General features: G+C 27.6%; 1 protein-coding gene across 3 annotated transcripts in view; it reads right to left on the bottom strand.

The window, feature by feature from the left end:
• Positions 1–2556: 2556 nt before the first annotated feature.
• Positions 2557–24630, bottom strand: part of LOC111675692 (pleckstrin homology-like domain family B member 1) — a 37243-nt gene continuing 15169 nt past the window's right edge. For 2 of the 3 annotated variants that reach the window (XM_023436500.2, XM_046948648.1), the window contains exons 2-10: positions 21526–21640; positions 17712–19480; positions 17480–17652; positions 16490–17334; positions 16325–16433; positions 11672–11885; positions 4321–4742; positions 4125–4257; positions 2557–2972 (exon numbers count right to left, since the gene is read on the bottom strand). In XM_023436500.2, the coding sequence (XP_023292268.2) occupies positions 2796–2972; positions 4125–4257; positions 4321–4742; positions 11672–11885; positions 16325–16433; positions 16490–17334; positions 17480–17652; positions 17712–19480; positions 21526–21640 (3957 nt within the window). In that variant the 3' untranslated portion in view covers positions 2557–2795. Of the gene's footprint in view, positions 2973–4124; positions 4258–4320; positions 4743–11671; positions 11886–16324; positions 16434–16489; positions 17335–17479; positions 17653–17711; positions 19481–21525; positions 21641–24176; positions 24240–24630 lie in introns of all 3 variants that reach the window. The other variant, XM_046948649.1, reaches the window with a different exon arrangement.

Below are 24630 nucleotides of genomic sequence, written 5' to 3'. Positions count from 1 at the left end.
TTTTATTTGGTAGTATTTTTAGTGTTTGTTTTAACGGTTTTGTAGGGTTGTATTTTTTGGTGCTATTACTGATAGATGTCACAAAATATAGAGATTTTGTGTAAATAGTTTTGCGAGTTGGAAAACAGCTTTAGCATCATCGTCAAATAAATTTTTAAGGATGGCCAGGTTTTGGTTTTCCGAATTTCGAAGTTGTTGCGTCTAATTAGCACTTGTGTTAGCATTACTTTATGCATTTATAAATTCAATTAAAAGGAAGTTCTTCCAAAATAATAACATTTTTCACCACTTCAAAAGTAGAACTATGTGAAGTTTTTTACCTGTTATGGAAGTGATGTTTATTGACTTCCAAAGAAGCGAAAATAATTCTTTTTTTTTTAATTGAAGGTATATTTTGTTGTACGGAATTTTTTTTTTGTTAAACTAATTTTATTTTGGAGTAAATTAATAAATGAGTTTTATTTATTTATATTATTCGAGTCAAATTAATTGTATTCTATAATACTACAATTTCACTTCCTAATAACTTCCAAAAAAGAACATAAAAATTACTTCCTAAGAATGAATTCAGTTGTACTAAATTCGGAATCAAATTAAAAGGACTTCCCTACTATGACAAAATCATAACTTCTACAGGTCTTTTTTAGTACTTCCATGGAGTAAATTCTACTTCTTTTTCGTTTCTTTAGAAGTTGTTTTTTGCTGAGTTGTCTGCATCAGCCTAGTACTGTTTGACCTTGTTCATACTGGGAAACTTTTGTAGAGAAACTTTTGATTTTTTGTGTGAGAGAAAGAGAAGGTTAATATTTCTTTCTCCTTTTCTCACACATAAGAATCAAAAGTTTCCCAACGTGAACCAGGTCCTTAATGCCTAAGTGAGGTTATCATTTGACCAGTTGATACTATTAAAACTCAACAGTTTATACTTTTGTAGAAAGTATTAAAATTTACTCAGAATCTTCAATATGAAGATCAATTTTTTCGGATTGTAGGAAAGTACATAACTAATAAGTTGACTTGTTCAAAGCTTAGTCCATAGACAAAGCAATACGCTAGACTGTAAACTAGTCCATGGACTCTAAGTAGACCCGTTCTTAGTTAAAAACAAACAAGAATTTACCGAAATCGGTAATATTTTGTATTATTTGATACCAATTTTTTGATTTTCAATGATGGGGATTAATTTATACCATTTTGGCAGTTAAAGCATTTCTCTCTTTGAAAATTTATTTAAAAGATCCATGTTCATAGTTTTATTTAATGTTACCTGCTGCTTTGGACTTCCTTATTCATTATTATATTTTTTATTATTGTTATACACTACACCACTATAGCAGGGAGTCAAAAATATTGATCGTAGACCTTCCTTAAGTATACCAATCGTCTCAGAATCACTTTCTGAGTCGATTTTGCTATGTCCGTCTGTCCATTATTTCTCCTAGCCCCCCGTGAATCCGCACCAGCACTTAGTTTTATGTACTGATTTGCAATCGATTGTAGTTGTGTTTATGATATTTTGATCAACCTTGTGATGCCTCATTTCTCTACCTATGTCAAGGTCAACTTAACTTTTTTAACTTAACTTTTTCAACAGTGTCATTTCTCTACTTATGTCAAGGTCAACTTAACTTTTTCAACAGTAGTAGCTCGCTTACTTCTGTATTTGTGACTACTAGCCATGCAGTCAAGTCAGGCCCATGCATTATACGCCAATCTTTTATGTACAGCTATCCATCCCAAATCTAACTATGTATTTTGAAAAGACTCCGAAGTTTGATTGAATTTTTTTATTGGGTCTAAAATTAATTAAGAATAATGTTTTATGCATATTTAATTGAGAAAATTCTTTTTTTTTATAGAATTTTTCAAAATTTCTGTTTTTAAATAAATTTCTTTTTTCATTAAATGTTAGTTTTTTACAAGAATAAAACAAAAATTTTTGAAAATACAAACTTATTTTGTATAGTACGTAGTTCAAAATAAAACTGAATTTAGAGTTATGCCAATGTTGTAGTAAATGAGCAATATATATAAAAGCAACTACAACAATCACAACAAGCTATTAATTACCAGCCATTATAATTCACATATAATAAAAAACTATCACCCCATAGGAAAAACCACTTATCAAATACAAAAATGTATTGTAAACTAATTACAGTTTTTTCACACTTAAAGCAAGGTCAACTATTTGCCGTTATTCCTCCCAAAACAACTGAAAATTAGTGTATATAAATTATCTTTCATTAACAGTTTCTAATGAATAAAATGTAATTTTTAATTACACCTTAAAGACGTTTGGAAAACTGAACATTCGATTTATAAACAAATTGAAAGAAAAGAAAATTTAAACGTATGTATATGAATATTTCACCATGAATGTGTGAATGTATTTATTTTTTTGTTTTACAATGAATTTATAGTGTTTTTGTTTCAAATTGTATTGTACTAATACTCTGCATAAATGTTTTTCTTAGTTTCAAAAACAAATAAGGGTATAAAAGCTAAAAGTAAATAAACAATAAGAAAAGTGTATAATAAAACAAAACAACAAAATTGTTTTATGTAAAATTATATATATTCATATATATATTTCCTTTGGTTGAGCATTTCTTCTTATATATAAAAAAATACAGAATTAAAAAAAAAAACTTAGTTAAACTCTTGCTTAAAGTTAATAGTAAATATTACTTAAAATTATTTAAAAATACAAATTTATATGTATATATAATAGATATATACGTTATTGTATGTATTTATATTTGTATAAAGTTTTGTAATACTTATTTTAAAAATTAATAGTCTAAGTTGCCTTGAGCTCCAGTTATTATGGCATCAATCCATATTCTGGCTGCAGCATCAGAAGCTGCCTGTAATTGATAGCTGCGTTTTTTAGTCTTAACAATAAATGTACAATGAGGACGACCACTTTTGGATATATTCAAATGATCTAGATAAACTTCATCAATTGTCTGAAAAGAAGGGGTTGAAAAAATTTTTAATTTTTATTAAAAGTTTAAGAAAAATAGCGTTTACAAAGGAAAAAGAAAAAAACCTTTCTGCAAATATTAAGAAATTTTTAACAAATTCCACTCTTTTTTTAGAGATCCCTTAAAAACTTTCAACTATATATTATTCTATTGAAAAAGTCTCTTAAAAATATACTTGTATAATAGAAAATACTCAACAACACAATTTTCTATAAAAACTCTCCGACAACACACTTTTTTATAAGAAAAGTCTCCCATCAAGATGCTTTCTATTAGGAAACTCTCGTCGCTTTGCTAATATCAAACTTTCTTAAACAACTCTCTTTACAAGACGCTTTTCTATTAGAAAAATATCTTAACAATAAAAATCTCTTAAAAAAAAACTCTATTAACTCTCAAAACACTTTTTTTGTCTCATAAATATCTTGTTCCAGATATAAGATTCTTATTAGGACACTTCTCTAGTAGAGTCTCTTATCCGGACACTTTTCTATAAGAAAAACTTTCTTAACAAGCCGCTTTTCTTTTAGAAAACTTTCTTAGCAAGATGATTTTCTATAGAAAAAATCTCTTAACAAGACACATTACTATTAGGAAACTACACTAACAAGACACTTTTTTAATAGAAAATTCTCTTATCGACACACTTTTCTAATGGAAAAGTCTCTTATCCGAGCACTTTTTTAAGACAACGCTTTCAACAAGACTCTTTTTTATTAGAAAACTTTCTTTACAATATGCTTTTCTATTAGAACAATCTTTTAACAAGACACTTTTCTATAAGAAAACTTTCTTTACAATCACTTTACATAACACTTTCCGATTAGAAAACTTTCTTAACAATATGCTTTTCTATTAGAACAATCTCTTAACAAGACACTATTTTATTAAAAGAGTCTCTTAACAAGTGATTTTTCTATAAGAAAAGTCTCATATCAAGACACTATCTGTTAAAAAATTTAGATTCTTATCTAGACGCTTATCTATTAGAAAAGGCTCTTATCAGGACACTTTTCTATTAGAAAAGTCTCTAATGAGGACTCTTTTCAATTAAAAAATTATCTTATCAGGACACATTTCTATAAGAAATCAACTTTAGAATAAGTTTCATTTTTTTATCTAATTTATACTTACAGAAAAGTAAGCGCCTCCTCTTGGTTTACGTTCCAATTTATCGGAATAATAAATAAAAGCATTACGTTGTCTATCCAAAACAAACCATCTCTTAGACCAACCATGAAATGTGGCTCCTAGTTTATGTAAATACCTATATACAGAAAATAGAATCATTAAGAACATTTAAACATGATAATCACTTTTAAATAATTACCCTCTACACGAATTCGAATCAACAAAAACATGAGGACACAAAGCTATTTGATGACCAGCCGATTCTATATGTTGTCTTAAATCCAAATCCGGTGAAAAGATCGGCAAATAACGTGTTAAAGGTCTCTGATGTTTGGGTAAAACTCTCTTACGTTCATTAGCATCCGAAGAATCCTTGTTGCGTAACTTTTGACTACCCAACATAGAATTGCTGCCATCATTTGAATTTGAACTAAGACGTTTCTCTAAGGCATAGGCAGTGTTAGTGCTAAGTTCCATATTCGATTTGGAAGAATTTTGATGACCCAAAGGTTCAATATCTGAATTGGCTTCTGATAAAGGACGAGAATTGGCACTGTGACGTTTGGGTTCATCGTCATAATGATGTTGTGTTGTTGTAAATTCGGGCTGTGAATGACGTTGCTGAAAGAAATGGAATAAAATTAAATTAACAATTAGTTGTTTGTTTTTTTTTTTTGGACTTAAATAATTAATCACTATAATCGCTTAGAGCCTTGTGTACGTGTTAGTGTACAAGAGTATTGGTTTATTTATTTTATTTTTAATTTAGGGGCCAAAGCAAGTGGCTAAATTTAACAGCCAATTGAGTTTTCTGTTGGTCTTACTTGGCCACGATACAAAACGAAAAAAAAAAACATGTGACACATTAAACAGCTAATAAAAACATTTGTATAAATCACTCGGTATGTATTTATATCTAGTATTTATTTTTTGGAATATTTGAAATTCTTTATATAAATGTTCTGTGTTTTGATTTTTTTGTTCTACTTGTCAACACCATTTCTATAATTATTAGGTTAATAATTAAATTTACTACTACTTCACTAACTTTTGAATTTGGTGTTTAATAAAAAACGTTTACAATTTATTGACAATAATTTTAATAAATTTTTTTAAGGATTGAAAATATCCCAAATTTTTTACATATTTTGAATTATTACATTTTAAATTTATTTGCTAAATTTAAAATTTTTTGAAACCTAAAATTTGAGTAAAAATTAGAATTTTTTAAAAAATTTTAATTTTTATTGTAAAAAATTCAACTTTTTTATGAAAAATTTTAATTACTGCAAAAAATATTTTAATTTTCAATTTAACATTTTTTCTGTAAAAATATTAAACATTAAAAATTTTTAAAGAAAATAATTCTCTTTGATGTTCTCTTTTAAGAATTTTGTAATTTTTTTCTTTTAAAAAGTCCAAAGTTTGAAGTCTAAAGAAGTCTCTAAAAAAGACACCTGTCTACACAAAAATCCTCTAAAGAATCTACTTTTCCATAAGAAAAGTCTCCATAGAAGATAATTTTCGATGACAAACGTGTCCATAGAAGACAATTTTCGATATGAAATGTCTCCATAGAAGACAATTTTCGATAAGAAAAGTCTCCATAAAAGACACTTTTCGAAAAGAGAAGTCTCTGAAGTCTCTAAAGAAGACGCTTTTAATTGAGAAAAGTCATTAAAGAAGAAATATTTCTAATAGAAATATATAAAGAAAACATTTGTTTGTTAGAAAAGTCTCTATAGAAAACACCTTTCAATAAAAAAAGTCTATATAGAAGGAACTTTTTTAAAAGAAAAGTTCCTAAGAAAGTCACTTTTCCATAAGAAAGGTCGTTAAAGAAGACATTTTTCTAAAAAAAAGTCTCTAGAGAAGACATTTTTTTATAAGAAAATCCTCTTAGGAAGACACTTTTCTATGAGAAAGTCTCTAAGAAGACACTTTTCTAAGAAAGTATCATAAAAAGACACTTTTCGACACTTAATATTAGAAAATTCGCCTAAGAAGACAATTCTTCATTTTAAAATTAAGAATTTTGTCCACTGAAAATATCTTTGAAGAAATTAGTATTCTTGTAGCAAAATTCTCTTGACTCGTTTCTATTAAAGTATTTTAAGAAAAAAGACTTTTATTTTAGACAATACTTATACATAAATATAAAGAAAATTTTCGAAAAGAATCTTTTCTATAAAAATGTTTCTTATGAAAATGCTTTTCTATATAAACCTATTTTGAAAAAGCAATTTTTTACAAAAACAGTTTCTTGAGAAGACTTTTTTCTATAGAAAAGTTTCTATAGAAAACAAAGCTTTCCTCAAAATTATTAACACTTTCAGCAAACAGTGTAACTAAAATCAATTTGTTAAATATGACGACAATCATAAAATATATTAACTTACTAGATAATACATTCCCTGATGACAATAACGATGTTGACCCGGTCGACGTCGTTGCACATAAGTCATCCAAACAGACATTTTGTTTTATTTTTAAAAATTAATTAACTTGTTGCTTTGAATATGTATATTTTTTGTGTAAAAAAAGATTTTTTCTTTTCAATAGTATTTCTTTTAAATAAATTTTAAGAAAATATGTTATTCTTTAAAAGACCACTTTACTTTTGATTTAGTTAGTTTTGAATTATAAAAAAACAAACAAACACATAAAAACCACAGGAACTGTGAATTTTAAAACAACCCGTTGTGTACGCAGATTTTTTTGAATATTTATTTTCAAAAAAATTTCATTCACTTAAATAAGTTTTGAAAATAGAATAATTTGTTAATGTTTCAAGAATTAGTTTAAAAATTCTTTTCACTGTTTTTTTTTTAATTAAAAATATTTAATTTTTTAATTTATTTGTTGATGGTAGTATGCTTCTATGGCAAATGCTCTTTTGACACTGACCAAATAGATTTGCGAAAAATTCTACATATTTGTCCAGTTTTATAAGATTTGAATACAACATTGAAGATGTGTACAGTGGGGTGTGTTAAAAGAGCAGTGATATTACTTTAGATAAGGTGTAAAAGGAAATGCAAATGCCCAATACACTTAAGACAAGTAGTCAATGTATATGTATGTACGTCATTTACATATTAAATTCTAAGAAAAATTGTCAAAGAGTAGATAGTATTACTTTAGCTTATATATACGTAGTTTTTACAATGTGTGGGAGTGATTTCATTAGATCATTTAAAATGTGTTTGGGCAGGTCATTGGTCACTTTTGTTTGCAATATAAATTAACGTTAAGATAAATTTATCTTCCCTTGTAAATCTTGTAAGGGTTTACACCTAAATCGCAACAAATAAACTTGAGCAGAAGTTGCCGCTTTTGTTAAATTTAAAGAAACAAAATTTTACTTTTTTTATTACGTTTTGCAGCTTTTGCAAATTAACTATTGCAATTATTTTTTGCTTAAATTTTTGGTCCATTATGCTGGCAATGTGTTTCACTTCTCAGTTCCCACCATTTTACAACAATGTTGCAAGTCTTGCAAAAATGCAACAATATGTTATTATTGTAAATTTATTGCAATAGAAAATTTCTTTAAAAGTTTGATAACGTAATGTTTTTGCGAAGCATTCCACTGATCTGCCATTTATGGAACCAATTTGCAAATAATGCAAAAAAGCAAAAGCTTGCAAGACCATAAAAATAAATTAGTTTTATAAACAAAAAAAATAATTTAACTTTTTTCAATATTACCAAAAATGTTAAATGCAATAGATTTAGTTGTTGTTTCTTATTTGCTACTCTTGCAAATTTACTATGATGAATATTTTCTGCCACAGATTGGTAATGTCATTAGTTTGAAAGGGGGATGAATGTTACGTTAAATTCAAAGAAATTCACCATCGGGACTGTTTTCTCAGTGATAATCGAGATTTGTTGTATATTTGCTACTCTCGCAAATTTACTACGAAAAATATTTTCTGCCAAAGATTGGTTATGTTTAAATGAAGAATGTATGTTACATCAAATTCAAAGAAATGCACCATCGGTATCTATCTTTTTTCATTGTATATGGTGGCAATCAAACCCACAACACAAACCACTAAGCCATAGGAGCCACTTTTACCAGAGATTAACGTAGTCTGCTACTTATTTCTTAGTCATTTAATTGAACTGGTTTTAACCTTAGTAAGGCTAGCAAAATGCAATACTAATCTTAAGCAAATTTGCAAATCATTTTTTGTTAAAGAGAAAATTATTTTTTGGATTACATTTGACGTTGTCTCCTGGTGGTTTTTTTTACAGCTCTTGCAAATTCGCTACATTCAGAATTAATTTAAATTAAAGCTGCTAAAATTTTCTCCATAACTATTTCTTTTCCGTTCTTGCGTGTGTGTTTTTATTTTTTTTTTTGCCAATACAATTTTACTGACTGTTTATAGGATGGACGCTGCTTCAGTTAAATGGGCAGAGCTGAATTATTTTGGCTGATTCACACAACTCGTCTATTTTCTTCATTTGTTTTAAACAGAATTTGTTAATGTAAATATTTTGAACGTAAAAATTTTGTATACGCAAAAAAAAAAAAACAACGCGAAACGAAAATTTAATTCAAACGTAAATAACCATAAACACTTTATGATTTGAGCAGTGATAATAGGACATGATATATGCGAGACATATTGGTCATTGATGGTATTGAAAATGTAAACAATAATTTTTGGGATGTTTTCATTAACAATATTTGTGGTTTGAAATTCGCAGCAAACGATGAATTTTCATGTGAATTTTGGAAAATGTTATAAATACAATTGAAAGACTTATTTTTAAAACATAAACATTAAGTAAGAAATGTCGTAGGTGAATAAACCTACGTTAACAAAAAAGTGGCAAATATTGTAAAAAATTTAAATAAAAAAAATTTGGACATAAAAAGTGCTTAAGATATGAAGCAAATGTTAATTTTGTTCATGTAAACATCATTAAAATATAATGACTTCCTGAAATTTTTAAAAAAGCTATTTCCAAGAAATCCCTTTAACAGTCATATCATTTTCAAAATACTTTTCAAAAATTTGTCAATACATTAGCTAATGTGTAATATTTTGAAAAAAATGTAAAATTATTACCCATAATAGTATGCTTGACAAAAATATCTTTTAAGTAAAAATATTGTTTTATTTATTTAATTGCAAAAATTGAAATGATTTGACATTTGCTATCATTCAATGTTGATAATTTTATTCATAAATTTATAGAAAATTAGCACTTAACGAAAGATTTGAAATAATAATAATAATTTCAAAGTAATATAAATAGTGTAGGTGCTAATTTAGTCATCACTACTAAGGGGACAACATAACCCAGCAAACAATATTAAGAAAATTAATATTCTTAATAGTGGTTGATGTTAAACAATTATTGAAATGTGCTCTAGCAGATTTCAGAGAGTTAGTAGAAAGGTTGTTTAGGTTCTAAAAATATTTCGAAAATTCCTTTTTTGACCGATTCTCTTAGCCAATTGTAGTCAGCTTTTGCATTTACATAAATTATTTGTTAATGATACTTCGAGCATACTTCACCGTATTACAGACTTTTCTATACTAAACAGATCTAACATTTCTTCCTTCAAAAATGATCAATCTGAAGTGATCAAGAAGTCTATATGTATATACATCTAAAGGACAGTTATTGTTTTGGGTTTAACCGCAATCAAAAAGTATTCTATAGAAAATATATCGAAAACAAGTTCTGTAAATAAGTTATCGTAGTCCCAATTTTCCGGTACGATCAAAAAGCGAAAAATAATCTGCCTGAAACTGTTTGGAGTAAGACTCATTTATAAAACAGTCTCCTTTTTTAGTTTTGCTAGAGATCAAATCAAAATTTAATTTAAATATTTATGCTGGGGGGATTGTTAGGGCCCAATATGCATCGATCCTCACGAAAGCCGGTGGATTTTAGATTTTGGCTCAAACAAAACGTGATTATGTAAAATTTTAATTATAAGCATTAAAGTAATTTTCTGAAGGGTTAGGGTCAAAGTTCACATAAGACTTGTTTATATGAAATATCATTGTTATAATAATATGTAGTTTTTAAACCAGTTAAGACTGTTTTCCGTTGGCTACTTGTATGGGGGCTATGCAAAAACCTGGACCGATTTTTCCCATTTCGATTCTCACAAAAGTCGGTAGAAAGATTTTTGTTCATACAAAACTTATTTATGTCAAATTTCATTATTGTATCTCAGTAATAAGCATTAAAGTAATTTCCTAAAGGATGGGAACCTAAAGTGGAGGTTAGAGTAAATTATGGACCGATACTAATAAAATTTGGTTAAGAGATTAAAGTTCGCATAAGAATTGTTTATGTGGAATTTTACCGTTATAATGATATGTATTTTTAAACTAGTTACGAATGTTTTCTGTTGGCTTCTTGTTTCGGGCATATGCCAAAACGTGAACTGATTTTGTCCATTTTCAATACCAAACAAACCTTACCTATAGGTAATATTTGTGTAAAATTTTAAATTTCTATCGCTCTTCGTTCGAAGCCTATCGAACAGACTGACGGACGGATGGACAAACATGGCTAGATCATCTTAGAATTTAATAAGGATCCAGAATATCTAAACTTTATCTATTGGAAACTTCTTAAAAAGTTCTCTATTAAAGAACTGTTTGAAACTGTTGTAGAACATTTATAAATGTGATCAAAAAAGTATTCCAAAAAAACTTATTTCGAATTTTCTATTCAAATCTGATTGAAGAAATGAATGAAGAATATTTTGTTTCGGAAATTTTTGGAAAAGTGGTTTATGAAGAAATAATCTGTTAATAAATAAAAACATGAATCTGTAAGAAACTGATCACAGTTTAAGGCAAATTGCGGCATTTGAAAGCAAAAAACATTTCAACTCAAAAGGTTCTAAATTGAATTGATTTAAAGTACTTGAATTTATTATATGTATAGCAAACTGATCAGTAGTGATCACATTTTTGTTTTTTGAGTCATTGAAAACTAATTCTTATCGAAAAAAACATGTTAGGTTTGATAATCTTATACATTTTATCAATTTATATTTAAATAAAATTTAATCAACTTCGTCTGCTAGAAATATTATCTTAGTCGTTTTCAAAATTTGTTTATTTTATTAAATTGTGCTAATTATATTAGTAAATACTTCAGCTGGAATTATTTAATATGTAATTTTTTTTAATAAGGTCATGGTTTGTTTGTAAAATTATAGTTATACGACTTATGCTTATTTTACTTGGTATTTAAAGTATATTTTCAAGGCAATTTTTTTTCAAAATTATATTACAATTTAATTAATTGTCCTAATTACTTTACTATTACTGTAAATAAGTATAAAATAAGTTTTTTTACTATATGGATTTTTTCAACTGCATGTTGGAAATATTTATATTGTTTATATAACAGTAAAAATTCATTATATTTTTCTTGAACGTGTGCGTTTTTCGTTGTAAGAAGGTAAATCTGATTTGCAAAATATTTTGCTATTTTATTGGCCGTTAATGTTGGAATTGTTTATAAATATTATTATTCTTTTTTTGTTTTTTGCTTACCTGACCCAAAGATTCATCATCATTTTTGTTGTTAGAATTTTGAGAATTTTTCGTTGTTGCCAGCAATATTTTCTCAACATTCGGTTGATTCTCTTTGTCCATTAGTGGGTGGTTTTCTTGTTGCTGCTTTTGATGTTGTTCTTTTTGTTGTTGAGTTTTTTGAGATGATCGTTGTGTTGTCGATGATTGAGATTCACTTTCAGTGTTAATGCCACTAAAAATGCAAAAAAAAATATATATATAACTAAGTATTCCAATAAAATTAATATAATTAACATTTTAATATAATAATACAAATTTTTACCAGCAAAGCATTGAAGTCAATTTATCCATGATTTGTTATTGTTTTTATTATATCGCAAATACACGTTATTACAAAAAATATAAAAAAAAAAAACTTAAATGCACATGTCTCTCCTCAGAGGACTGACTAAAGGTAGTAAGACCGCAAAAAATAAAAACCAATTGAATAATGAAAAAAACTCATCTAGAAATCGAAAAAAGCATAATAAAAGACATTTTTCTACTGAACAAATATGCAGCTAGAGCAAAAGCAGCAACAGCTTTAGCTAGTCCATATATTATTGTATGAGTAATGTTTATAAATGAGCGTATGATGACAATTGTTGACAATTGGACTATGAGAAGGTGAGGGAGTAAACACTGACAAACAAACCAATGTTTTACAAATACCCCAAAAATCGAAGAGCTAAAGGGGGGACACCACTAATTCAGTCGTTATAGGTTTGAGCACATAATTTTGTTTGTTTGTTTTTTTGTTATTGTTGTGTTTTGTGACTGATAACGGTAGCACATTTCTTATCTCTCTAAAAGCTTTTTCTTTTCGTTTTGTTGTTGCTGTCATAAATGCAAACACAATTTTATTTTGTTTTCTTTTTGATATCGTTTTAATGATAAAATATTAATATTATTATTTATTTTTGATTTTAATTAAAACTTTTATTTATTGAATATTTTCCATTTATTTATAATTAAAAATTATGAAAACAGCATTAACATTTTTTGTTTGTAATGCACGTGATTATTTTCATTTTATTGTAATATGATTTTTTTCCAATTTAGAACCACTTTACTCGTTTACGTTTAAAAAAATATTGAACATTAATCGACAAACTCAAGCTTAGTTAACATCACATTTTGTAAATTTAATCCATACATGTGTCTCCCTCTCATTATTGGAAACCCCCAATATAGTAGACAACACTTTAACGACAACAACAAACAAACAATGATTGAGTAAAGTTCAGGTATGTAAAATTGGATTCGATCGTATTCGTTTTTGATAGTAAATCAAATCCCTTTCAAATAAGTATTTTTACGTTTTTATAGGTATTATTTTATTGGACCCAGAATTTTATATTGGAAAAGGTTCGACTGATCCGCTTTTTTTTAAGAAGACAACTAATATTCAGGCAATCCATCCATATTGCTTTAATAATGAAATGATTAAGAAAACTGCAATATGAAATGGATCTTTTGATTTAGATCACAAGTATTAAAAACGGATCAAAATTATTGTTCAGTAAGTAAATTGCTTATAGTGACATATTTTTCGTAACAATTACAAATTTGCTACAGGAAACTGATTAAAAGATGGAAAACTGATCGCACTATTTTAATTTTGATCTATTAAAATTAAAAAAAAATATTCCGAGAGAAACTTATCACAGTCTGGCGTTTTCTTTGTGATCGCAAATTTGAAGAAAAACGTCTCTAAAAACTGTTCGTATAATTTTCTAAAGAAATTTATCAAATGCCAAAAAATTTATCAATGAATAAAAGTACTAATTCCGTGGGAAACTTATCGTTTCGATCTATATAAAGAGTTCTTTGATTAAAGCGATCGGACGTCTTTTAATGAACCTTGCACTGGGAAATAGCAAAAAAAGGAATAAAAGACATTAATGGAAATCTGATCGTTTTTTACATACAAATTCGTAGGATCATTCTTCTAAATATATCAAATTTCGTTATAGATCATTGATCGCATAGTATTCTTTTCATATTTTAGACAACACTTTTATTTAAAACTGATCAATAAATAAATCTCTAATAAAAAAATTCTACAAAAAAACTGATCGCGGTTATATACTTAATTTTAATTGTAAAATATCTTATGCGACTTTGTTTGAAAAAGTATGTAGTTTGTTTTAAACTGATCAAGAAATTATTTCCGATGAAAACGATCACATTCATCGCTACCGCTTTATAGTGGGTATATGTTTTTGTATGTTACAAACATCATCACATATCCAATATACCCTCCCCTCTAAAGTGGTGTAGGGTATAAAACCTGGAAAATATCTTAAATTTACGTTTTTGAATGCTATCTTTTAAATTAGATTAGTTCTTGTTTATTTAACTCTTACCCTCGTATTCAAAAATGCTTAATAAATTTATAAATGGTTTAAACAATTAATAACTATATAAAAATGGAAGTTTATACCCTAAACAACTACTAAAAAATTGAATAATTATTAAAAATAACATAGATAAATTCCCATCCCTGTAAATGAGCACAAATAAAAGTGTCATTGATTTCCAAGTAAATTTTGTGTGTGTATGTGTTTTTTATCTTAATCTCCAAGTGCATATACAACAATCATGTTATTTGTTTACATTTATTATTGTAGTAGTTGTTGTTGTTGCAAATGGCTTTTTTTGTTGTATTCATTAAAAACAATGCCAACATATAAACTTTGTTTATGAGCCAGACTTTAGTACTTTAAGATTGATAGTAGTTAAATAAAGATGTTTTTGTATGATTTTTTTTGTTTATATAAAAATAATAATGTCGGCATATTTGTTTACTTGTTCATTTGTTTATTTACTCATTGATGTCATCTACACATTTGGCGTTTATAGTCTTTTTTTCTTCAATTTGCCTAAAGATATACAATTCTATGGCTAAATTGAAATGTAAATTTTCATTTGATTTGCATCAGCAGAAACGTAGTAGTGGTGTCCCCTTTATGGTTTGGATTAATCGGTATTTAAATTTTAATTTATTTAATTTTAATTTAAATTTTAAATTTGTAGGTAAATTAAAGTGATCACGTGGTCAAAGATTAAACTTTTGAATGTTCATGTTATTTACTAAAAATCTAGTAATTTAGATAGATTTTTAACAATTTGAATCTCGGTGGTCTTTTTTAACCACCGTCCCATTGTGCTTCTTATAAGCAGGTCCAGTATACGTACACTTTGCTCAGAATCTTGAGCTATCTAATCTATAACCATTACTGAGTCGTTGCTTAACTTCTGAGATGCAAAAACATCAGTTCCATTTACAACCCGCCTCTGTTAAGACCAACGTAGTACGAATCCATCATTGTTTGAGGTGCAATTAGAAGATTTTAAAATGAAGATTTCTTTAATTGCGTTTTAAAAATTTTTGAAAATACATAATTTTAAATTAAAAGAATTTTAGAACTTAAGTTCGACATTTTTTTTAATTTTATTTATGCAACAATTTCTTTAATTTTACCAGCTTTTTAAAGATTTTTGAATATTCAAACTTATGTTCCAAAAAAGCATGTAAAGCTGTAAATGTAATCTTTAAATCGTAAGGATTTAAAATAAATATAATTTAATATCTGGGCCAAATTCGGATATTCGACTTAAGGTTTCATCATAAAACGATTTTTTTTTTTAATTTTCGAAAATTTAATTTTTTTATGTTGGAAAAGTTAAAATAGTTTGTAAATAATGAGAATTTTAGGGATTTCAAATGATTTTTAACGTTAGTTTTTTTTGAGGTTAATTTATTAAATTTAAATTTTTAATTTTGAATAAATTCTTAATTAATTTAAAATTTGAGTTTTGACTTCTCTAATAAGTTTTTTTAAAGATTCCAAAATTTTAAACAATTTGTGGGTTTAAAAAGTTTGAAATAGAAAACTGTAGTTATTAATGAGACATTTATTTGTATTTGTACACATTTCGTGTATAATTTTAGTTATAGCTTTAAAAAACACAAAAATCAGGAATAGAAACAAATGTAGGTAACTTCATTTTATTACAAAATTGAGTTTGCCAGGGAACGTCTATATGTATTGAGTTTAATCTTTTTTGGAATTTAAATCTATTAAGATAGGTATGTATGTATATCACAACAATTGCAAAGTTTTCCTAATTATTTAAAAATGTGTAAAAGTGAAGTTTGTCGGCTTTGCTTCTATAGATTTCAAAATATAATCTCAAACAATATTCTTAAACATCAATGTTTATAAAATCATGTTAATATTCGAATTAAATTTTAAACCTGTTCTACCATTCATTAAATTATCAATAAAGATTTGCTAAAGTTAATAAATAGTTCCAAGGATTTCGACAACAAGTGTATGATTCCATTAAAATAAAAACAACTTATTTTTGTAAACAATCAAGCCAGACTTTGAATCATCAAAGCACTTAACACAATTGCGGCAATAAATTAATAATTCATCTAAAGGTATAAGTATTTATATTCAATTAACAGCTTTTAAATAAATAATTAAATATTTTTTTTTCAGACAAGCGCATGCCAATCTTACTTAGAAAAACAACAACTCAACATTCATACTTTATACTATTAGCATACTAATTGTAGTATAAATAAAATAATAGTTAAGAGGAAAAAAAAATACTTACTCAGTATTATTTCTATTAAATATAGAAATATATTGAGCACGTGCTTCGCTGTGTATTTTCTTCTTTAGGTCATTCATCTTTTGACGCTCATGTTCGATGACATGATGACCTATAAGAAAAATAAACAAAATTTTCTCAATTTAAAGTAATAATAATTAAATTTACCTTGTTGCGCCAATAATAGTTGTCGATTACGTTCAATCTCCTTAATTGAATCGAATATTTTAGTGGTGGCTCCTTGCGATGATATGGGTGCATCAGTGGTTACCTTTGATATACGATCGATATCATCTTGAGAGGGTATACGTTTTTCCAAAGGGTTCACCTCAAAATCATCACTACCCAAGGAGAGATTACAGCGTACTGCTTGTGTAAAAGATTCACATGATTTGGAAATACTCTCCTGTTTATAGGACGCTGTTAGCTGTGAATCATCTATATTAACTATTTGCAATTGTGGTTGTCTTTTAGGAGTACTGCTAGTTGCCGTTGTTGTAGAGCTGCCAAATTCAATTTTATTATTGAAAAACATATTTTCATTAACACTCTTTGACATGATATCATTGTCGTTGTTACGTTTGGGACACAACATTTCCGCCGAACCAAATAATGATTGAGACATTATACCTATAGCTTCTCCTATGTCATAGGGTTTATTAAGCGGACTATCTTGTAATAAGGAAGAATTAAGTTTGTTGGTTTTATTTCTGGGAGAATTTGTAATATCACTGGCTTTATCGTTGTTGTTGTTGTTTTGTGTAGCTGCTGTTTTATTGGTGGGGCTTTGTAAATTTTGTAATTCCTTTTCTTTTTCCTCAATTTGTTGTATTAACATTTTCTCTTCGGTTTTTAATTCTTCATGATATGCATGCCATTCGGATTCTTCTTCTAAATATTGAAATTCTAAATCTTCAAATTGTTTACGATCATTATCGAGAGATTCACTTATATTTTTGAGTTCTTCTTTAAGGCATTCATTATTGGGTTTTTGTTTGAGCATGTCTTTAAGCCTGTAAGGAGAAGAAAATAAAATAATTAGATCGAAAATTTTATTTGTAAAATTTTAATGACATACAACTCTACAACAATACGACATAAATTGGACATATGATTCTTTCCTAAAAACTTTTACTATTCTAAGAACTTCGTACTTACTTTTTAACTTGATCCATTTTCATTTCAGTCGATTGTTTCAATTTAGCCTGTTGATTTTCCTCCATAACACGAGTAGCATTACGTTGAGCTTCCAAGCGATGAATTTTATCCTGTAACATATCCAAAATATTTTCCAATTCCTGTTTGGACAAAGTTAAAGAATCCAACTCCGACTAAAATAAAACAAAAAACTTTTAACAAACTTTTAATATTATAAAAAAAACTAACATACCTTTCTCTGCTGTTCCTTTTCATCGGCAACAGCTTGAGAATGGCTAACACCCGCCAAGTGTGGCAAACTGCCTCCTGTACTACTATTGCCAGATTTTAGTAATGTTCTAGGAGCTGGCGCTGGTTTCTTGTTCGGTTTAGGAGAATTTTGTAAAGAGCTAGGAGGTTTTAGGTTCAATTTCAGATTATTGATATTCTTATTACTTCTATGCTGGGGTGTTGCATATGTTGCAGGCTGGGGAGGTTGATAACGACTACATTCTTCGATATTTTGCATTTCTTGTTGTAATTTCTCACCAAAAGTTTTTAGTAAATCATCGTATTCCTGTTGCTTTGTAGACTTACTATTATTCAAAGTTTGAGGCTCTGGTTTTTGTGAAGAAAATATGCTGCCAAAACTTTGCTCCTTTTTGGGTGACATGCAGTTGGTGCGTATTTTAGTGCGTGGCGATTGAGGTATATATTTTCCAATGACAACATTTTCATAACCCGATTTAGGAGAACCCACCAATTGGCCATTTAACTCAACGCGATTTTGTGCCACTATACGTACATTTTCATATCCGGTAGAATAACTATTATTTCCCGACAGTTCACTGTTATTAATCGAAAGATTATTAAAACTGCCCTCAAATGATTGCTGCATAAGAGAGCTGCTCGATAAGTCATGTTGAAAAGGTGATTTCTTGTCACGCGGTAAAGAACCATTGGTTTTAATGCGATTTTGCACAATGGGTGAAGAAGACATGCTGCCACAATTACTAGAATTTTGATTTTGACGATCAGTATATTCTGAGCAAATTTTCAGCATATCATCTAAATGTTCCTTCTCATCTAAGGTTATATTACCATTATGTTCTGGAAAATTTATTTGTAATTTATTGGAAGTTTGTATATTGATTTCATTGTTAATAGTGGTCATGGGAAATATTTGCATATTACCCAATTTGGGATAACGATCGTAGGCATTTACTGCTTGTCTATGCGTCTCATTGGCTTGTTTTAATTTTGTCAAGTATTCTGCATTCCTAGAGTTTGGCTCTTGATTGTTTACCTTAAGTGCTGGTACATTGTCATAGATATTGCCATTGTTGCGACTATTGTTCATTTGATTTTGATTATTATGCCAGGCATTGTTAAGATTCTTTTCATTACGATGGTGTTCCGCCAAATTCTTGGCAAATTTTGTATATTTTTGCCCTAAAACATCTTTGGCGGGCATATTTACTGTTACTAAATCGGCGGTGAAAACTTTGGGACACTGCAAACCATTTATATCTATGGGCGCCAAATTGTTATAAGCATTAACGGCAGACTTTACATAATTGCCATCCTGCCCGTTTTCCTTTCTTAGGGAAGACTGTATTGTTGTTTCATAGAATGAGTCTATTTGATATGTTGTCACTTCTCCACTTGAGGAAGTCCCTGTACTATTACAACTTTTGGCGGAATGCCTTTGTCGTTCCTGTGCAAAATCTAATTGTGGCATTGAGATTCTTTCATTTGATCCCATTGCTGTGCGTATTTGTTGTGCTTCGGCTGGATTATTAAAACGTAAATAGTATGATTTTCCCACTGTTATCATGGCACCTTGTGTTAAATTCACTTCATCATCGATTTTATGACCATCGATTAGTATTCGTGCATCTCGTTCGGGTACTAAGGTTACTTCGTTCTCTTCGCTACGATAAATGGTGCAGTGCAGCGGACGTATACCAGTACCATTGAGTGATATACTGCAACGGGTCGAAGATCCGATCGTGGTATCACCTGTAGATGAGAACAGTGAAATTAGGTATATATTTTGAATTAGACATATATTTCGATTATTTTTAGAATCATATTTTTATTCTTATTCTTTTTAGCCATTAACAGGCCCTAAAATGCTTAATCTAATAAATTGAAGTTTATTAAACATTTCTCACATATTATTACGAAAATAATTCTTATTAAATTGTTAAAATATTTTTGCAAAAATAAATTCAAGTGGTCCTTAACAAATAACAACGAAAACACATTCATTCCCAACGACCTTGTTAATAGATAACGAACGACCTCTTTGTAAAGTAATGATACAATTTCATTTAAAAATAATACTTAACAAATTTACCATTTTATGACTAAATCAAAAACATTAACCTAAAATTCCGTTAGTACTGTTGGTGGTTACGTGCTCCTTTTTGTCGTAACATATTAATTTATATTTAAATTAAAACTGGAAGTGAACTAGAATTGAAATAAAACTGAACTAGACTGAACTAGAACTGAACTAGAACTGAACTAGAACTGCACTAGAACTGAACTAGAACTGAACTAGAACTGAACTAGAACTGAACTAGAACTGAACTAGAACTGAACTAGAACTGAACTAGAACTGAACTAGAACTGAACTAGAACTGAACTAGAACTGAACTAGAACTGAACTAGAACTGAACTAGAACTGAACTAGAACTGAACTAGAACTAGAACTAGAACTGAACTAGAACTGAACTAGAACTTAGTAACCCTTTTACCTACCACTTTTAGCCTGTGCAGTAGCTAGTCTCCAGAACTGCAGAGCTATTTGATTTCAAATCACAATCTGTTTTAGATATTTTTAAGTCTTACTTTATTTTTGTGTGACTTCAGCAAATTCTTGAGAAAAGTAAAAATAAATTTAAATTCCACTTCTCTACATGTCTCACAACTGTTACAAACACCGCTTCGTAGAATTTCTAATAAAAAACTAAATTCAATGTTGGCGTTCAATTTTCTTATGGGGAATTTCAAAAATTGCTTTTGCAAAACAGAAAAAGCTTTTATATGAAAACAGAAAAAAAAGTATCACTCACACGATAAGCAACATACAAAACTGAAATTGAAACACAACTAATGACATATAAATAAAAATAATATTTCATGCTTCATTTCTTATCAAATAACAAGCATTCCAAAGCTACATCTAACAAAAAATATGTATGGAATGAATGAAATTTATTTGCTGTTCCATATGCTGGGCTAAATACCTACTCTGAGACTAAATCTAAGTATTAATTGGTGTCTCTTAAACAAACAAGCGCCATTACTACAAATAGACAGATTTGGAAATTTGTTTTTAAAGTTTCGAAACAAACTCAAAGCTGTTTGTTTTTTTCTGTTTGTCTTATCTGTTTAATAGCAAATGGACCTATAACTTTTATGATTTTTTTTAAGAAATATTCATGTTTGGGCAGAACGAAAGAAAATAATTGAAACATATTTAAGACAATAATTTGGCAATATTTTCAAAAACAATTTAAAATCTTAAAATCTAATCTTGAAAGAAAAGACAGCTTAAAATATTAAATTATTGTGAATTCGTTAGAAGCATCAGAGAATTTATAATCGTTTTAAGAATATTTGAGAAATTCAAAGAATATTTTAAATGCGCTATATTGACCCAACATATTCGAGAGCTTTATAGAAAATGTTTTACTTATAAACAACAATTAAATTTATAAATAGATAAAGTTTATTGTTATTTTTTATCTTTATATTGATTTGAAAAAAGCAAGTACATAAGTATATAGATATCTAAAAAGTAGGCCTTTTATCAAATGATTGGAATTTATACATATGTATGTACATTTTTTCCTTTCCCCATTTCTAATTGTTACATACCATTCTCCACATAAACTGGTCTAATAATTTGAATACCTTACCTACTTATCTGTTGTAATATAATATTTTTCTCTAACATTTCCATAGCACCCAACAACATTTTTTTAATGTTGTATAATATGATAGATATGTATGTAAGTATACCTGTGATAGACAAAAGATATTTATTTACTTACCAATCGGTATATTGTGTATGGTTACAGCTGTACTTAAACGTCCACCTCCCAAACTAACCAGGTGAGGATCATTTGCTGCCACACAAAATGACGGATCTTTTTTTGTCAACGACATCTAAAAATAAAAAAATTAAAAATATAAGTAAATACATATGTATGCATGTACTTCAAAATAATTTTTTTAATGGAAAAATTAGAGAAAAAAGCATGATTTTTTTTGGTTTGTTTGAAAAAAAATCAATTCGTTTCACATTCTTTTTGTGAAATTTTAAACTTTTTTTTTTAAATGTATGTTAATGTATAGTTTTTTTTTATTTTAAAAAAATATTTAATTTTTTTAAATGTGTGTTTATAGTATTTTAAATGTTGAATTTTTGGGGATGTAAAAAAAGAATTGTGTGCTGCACTGAAAATTTAAATTTTTTTTTAACAGTGGCGGACAAAATTGATGTAAACAAAGAATTTTTTTAATACAAACAAAAATATTTATATATTTATGAAAATTTTCAGATTTTTAGAACAGTTCATGAAATAAGTAGTATATTAAATAGTGTGTCAGTACTAGCCTACTGACTAGTCTATGAACTATTGACTATACTTTGAACTTATATATTATGGAATAGTCTACAGTCTTATCAGTAAACAGGTGTAGTCTAAGACCTAAGTCTTTTGACCTTTCTGAGGATCTTTTGGCCTTTCTGACAAGTCTTACTAATCAATGGACTAGTCAAACTAATCAATGGTCTAATCCACGGACTAGTCTATGGATTAGTTTGTGACCTAGTCTATTGGCTATGGAGTACTCCATCACGCAATGGACTAGTGTAACTACTAATCAATGGACTAGACCAAGTACAAATCAATTGACTAGTCTAAGGACTAACATATGGGCTTGTCTATGGATTAGTATATGAACTAGTCTAATGAATAATCAGTGTACTAGTCTAAGGACTAATCAATGCAGCAATCTAAAGACTAAATATATCGACTTGTTTATCGACCATTCAATAAAATAATATTTTAAATAGTATTTTGACTAATCAATGGACTAGTAAATATATTGCTTTATCTGAGACTGTCTACTACTGTCTGTTAGCTAGTCTATCGGTGTTTATCGACTACAAGTATATAGACAAGTACTTTGTCTTGTCTATGGATTAGTCAATAATTTATTGATTAATCTGGTTACTAATCTATGAATTGACCATAAACTAGTCTATAGAGTAACATATAGACTAGCCTACGGACTATTCTATGGATAAGCCAATTGACTTATCTAAACTAGATATGTCTCGGGACAAGTCTATTGCTAATCTTTTAACTAGTCTGTTGTAGTACTCTATCTCAGACTGACTATTCATATATTATCTAGACTGTTGTCTAGTTTTTATACTACACTAGAATATTTTTTGAAATCTTTATCAGTGTTTGGAAAAAGTATTGAAAACCCAATATTTAGTTAGTTAGTTAGTTTGAAAGAAGGATGTATAAACATACATAAAATCCGAAAAAATATAATTAGATCTCTATCAGATCTGCTATAAGTTCCTTAAACAGTGCCAAAGGTGGGAATCGAAGCCACCACCTCCAGTCTATTAGACCAGAACTCTAACAAGGAAACGTTTTTGCTAAACTTTGCTACGTTTGCAAGATTTACAAAAGTACTTTGTTAAGAAGAGTGAAATATTCTATATTCTATAAACAAAATTATATTGCAAGGCTTACTAGGATTTTCGCTATGCATAACTTTACTATGTTTACAAGACTTGAAAGGGTAGCTTGTTATGAAGAGTGAGTTTCTTAATGAAATAAATTATTAATTAAACTTAAAAAAATAAATCTTTTCAGAAATCTCAAGTAATGACAAGCAAGATATGTGCTGTCAAATGATTGTCAATTGAACTTTTAACCTTTTTTTATTTTTAAAAACAGAAGAAACGTAATTTTTAAGAAAATATAATAAGTAAGTAAAACAATAAAAACATTTCTAATTTTTTATTTAGTTTTTTTTTTGCACATTTAATAACATTTATATGTACAAACTGACAACAACTATTAACATAAAGTGTAAATTTTTTTATCGTTGAAAGTGTATTTTTAATGATAGAAAGAAGTACGTCATAGACTCAAGAAAAAGTTTAAAAAGGTTAACAATAATTAAATAAACTAATTTAAATACAAACAAATGTAAACCCTAGTCTAGTTATTAATAGAAGAGAGAAGAAGAATACATATAATTTTTTTTATTTAAATTTAATTAGAAAATTTGTTTCAGTTAAGACAAAATTGTAACAATAGTATTTTAAAAATTCTACACCATTTCTTAGAGTATTTTGCAAATTTAAAATGATATGATTAACAAACTTTTATAAATATTTCAAATTTAATTTCAAATAAAATTTTGAATTAAAGTTTTTAAATATTTTATTTACAATTTAATATCATTAAGAAATTTTATAAAATTATGTTAAAAAAATATTTGATAATTCTGAAATTGAAGTAAACATTTTCAAAATACAATTACGAAATGCTAAAACTTATTAAGAAAGATTTAAATAATTAAACTATTTTCAATTTTTAAACACATTTAAATTTTACTCGCTCTAATTAATTTAAATGTTTATTAAAAACAAAAAAAAAATAAAACTTACGAAAATTATTTTTTTTTATATTCCCAGCCTTGACCAAAATCTGTTAAACTTAATTAAAAACGGCTACAAAGACAATTTGAATAAACACTATTATACTAGATCAATAATCAAGTAAAATTGATCAATATTTCATTTAAGAAAATTAAAAAGCACACGAAAAAATTAATTTTTAACAAAGTTTTTATTTTAGACTTATAGCAATTCATTGATATAATTAAACAAATTTTTTATTTGTTTATTATTAGAGCACACAGTTTAGGAAAAACTAACATAATTTCACACAACGAAAGAAGCAAAAACAAAAACACAAAAATTCTTATTACAAAATTACGTGATTGATTTTTTTTTTTTTTGGTGTAAAAAAGGTGATCGTGAAAATATTTAAGTCATAATAGTTTTCTAAGTATTTTTTTTATTTTTACATACATACAAATGTTTGCAAAATAGTTTATTT

Source organism: Lucilia cuprina, chromosome 4 (genome assembly GCF_022045245.1).
Source record: "Lucilia cuprina isolate Lc7/37 chromosome 4, ASM2204524v1, whole genome shotgun sequence".
NCBI lineage: Eukaryota > Metazoa > Arthropoda > Insecta > Diptera > Calliphoridae > Lucilia > Lucilia cuprina.
This window is presented reverse-complemented; position numbering and strand designations above follow the sequence as displayed.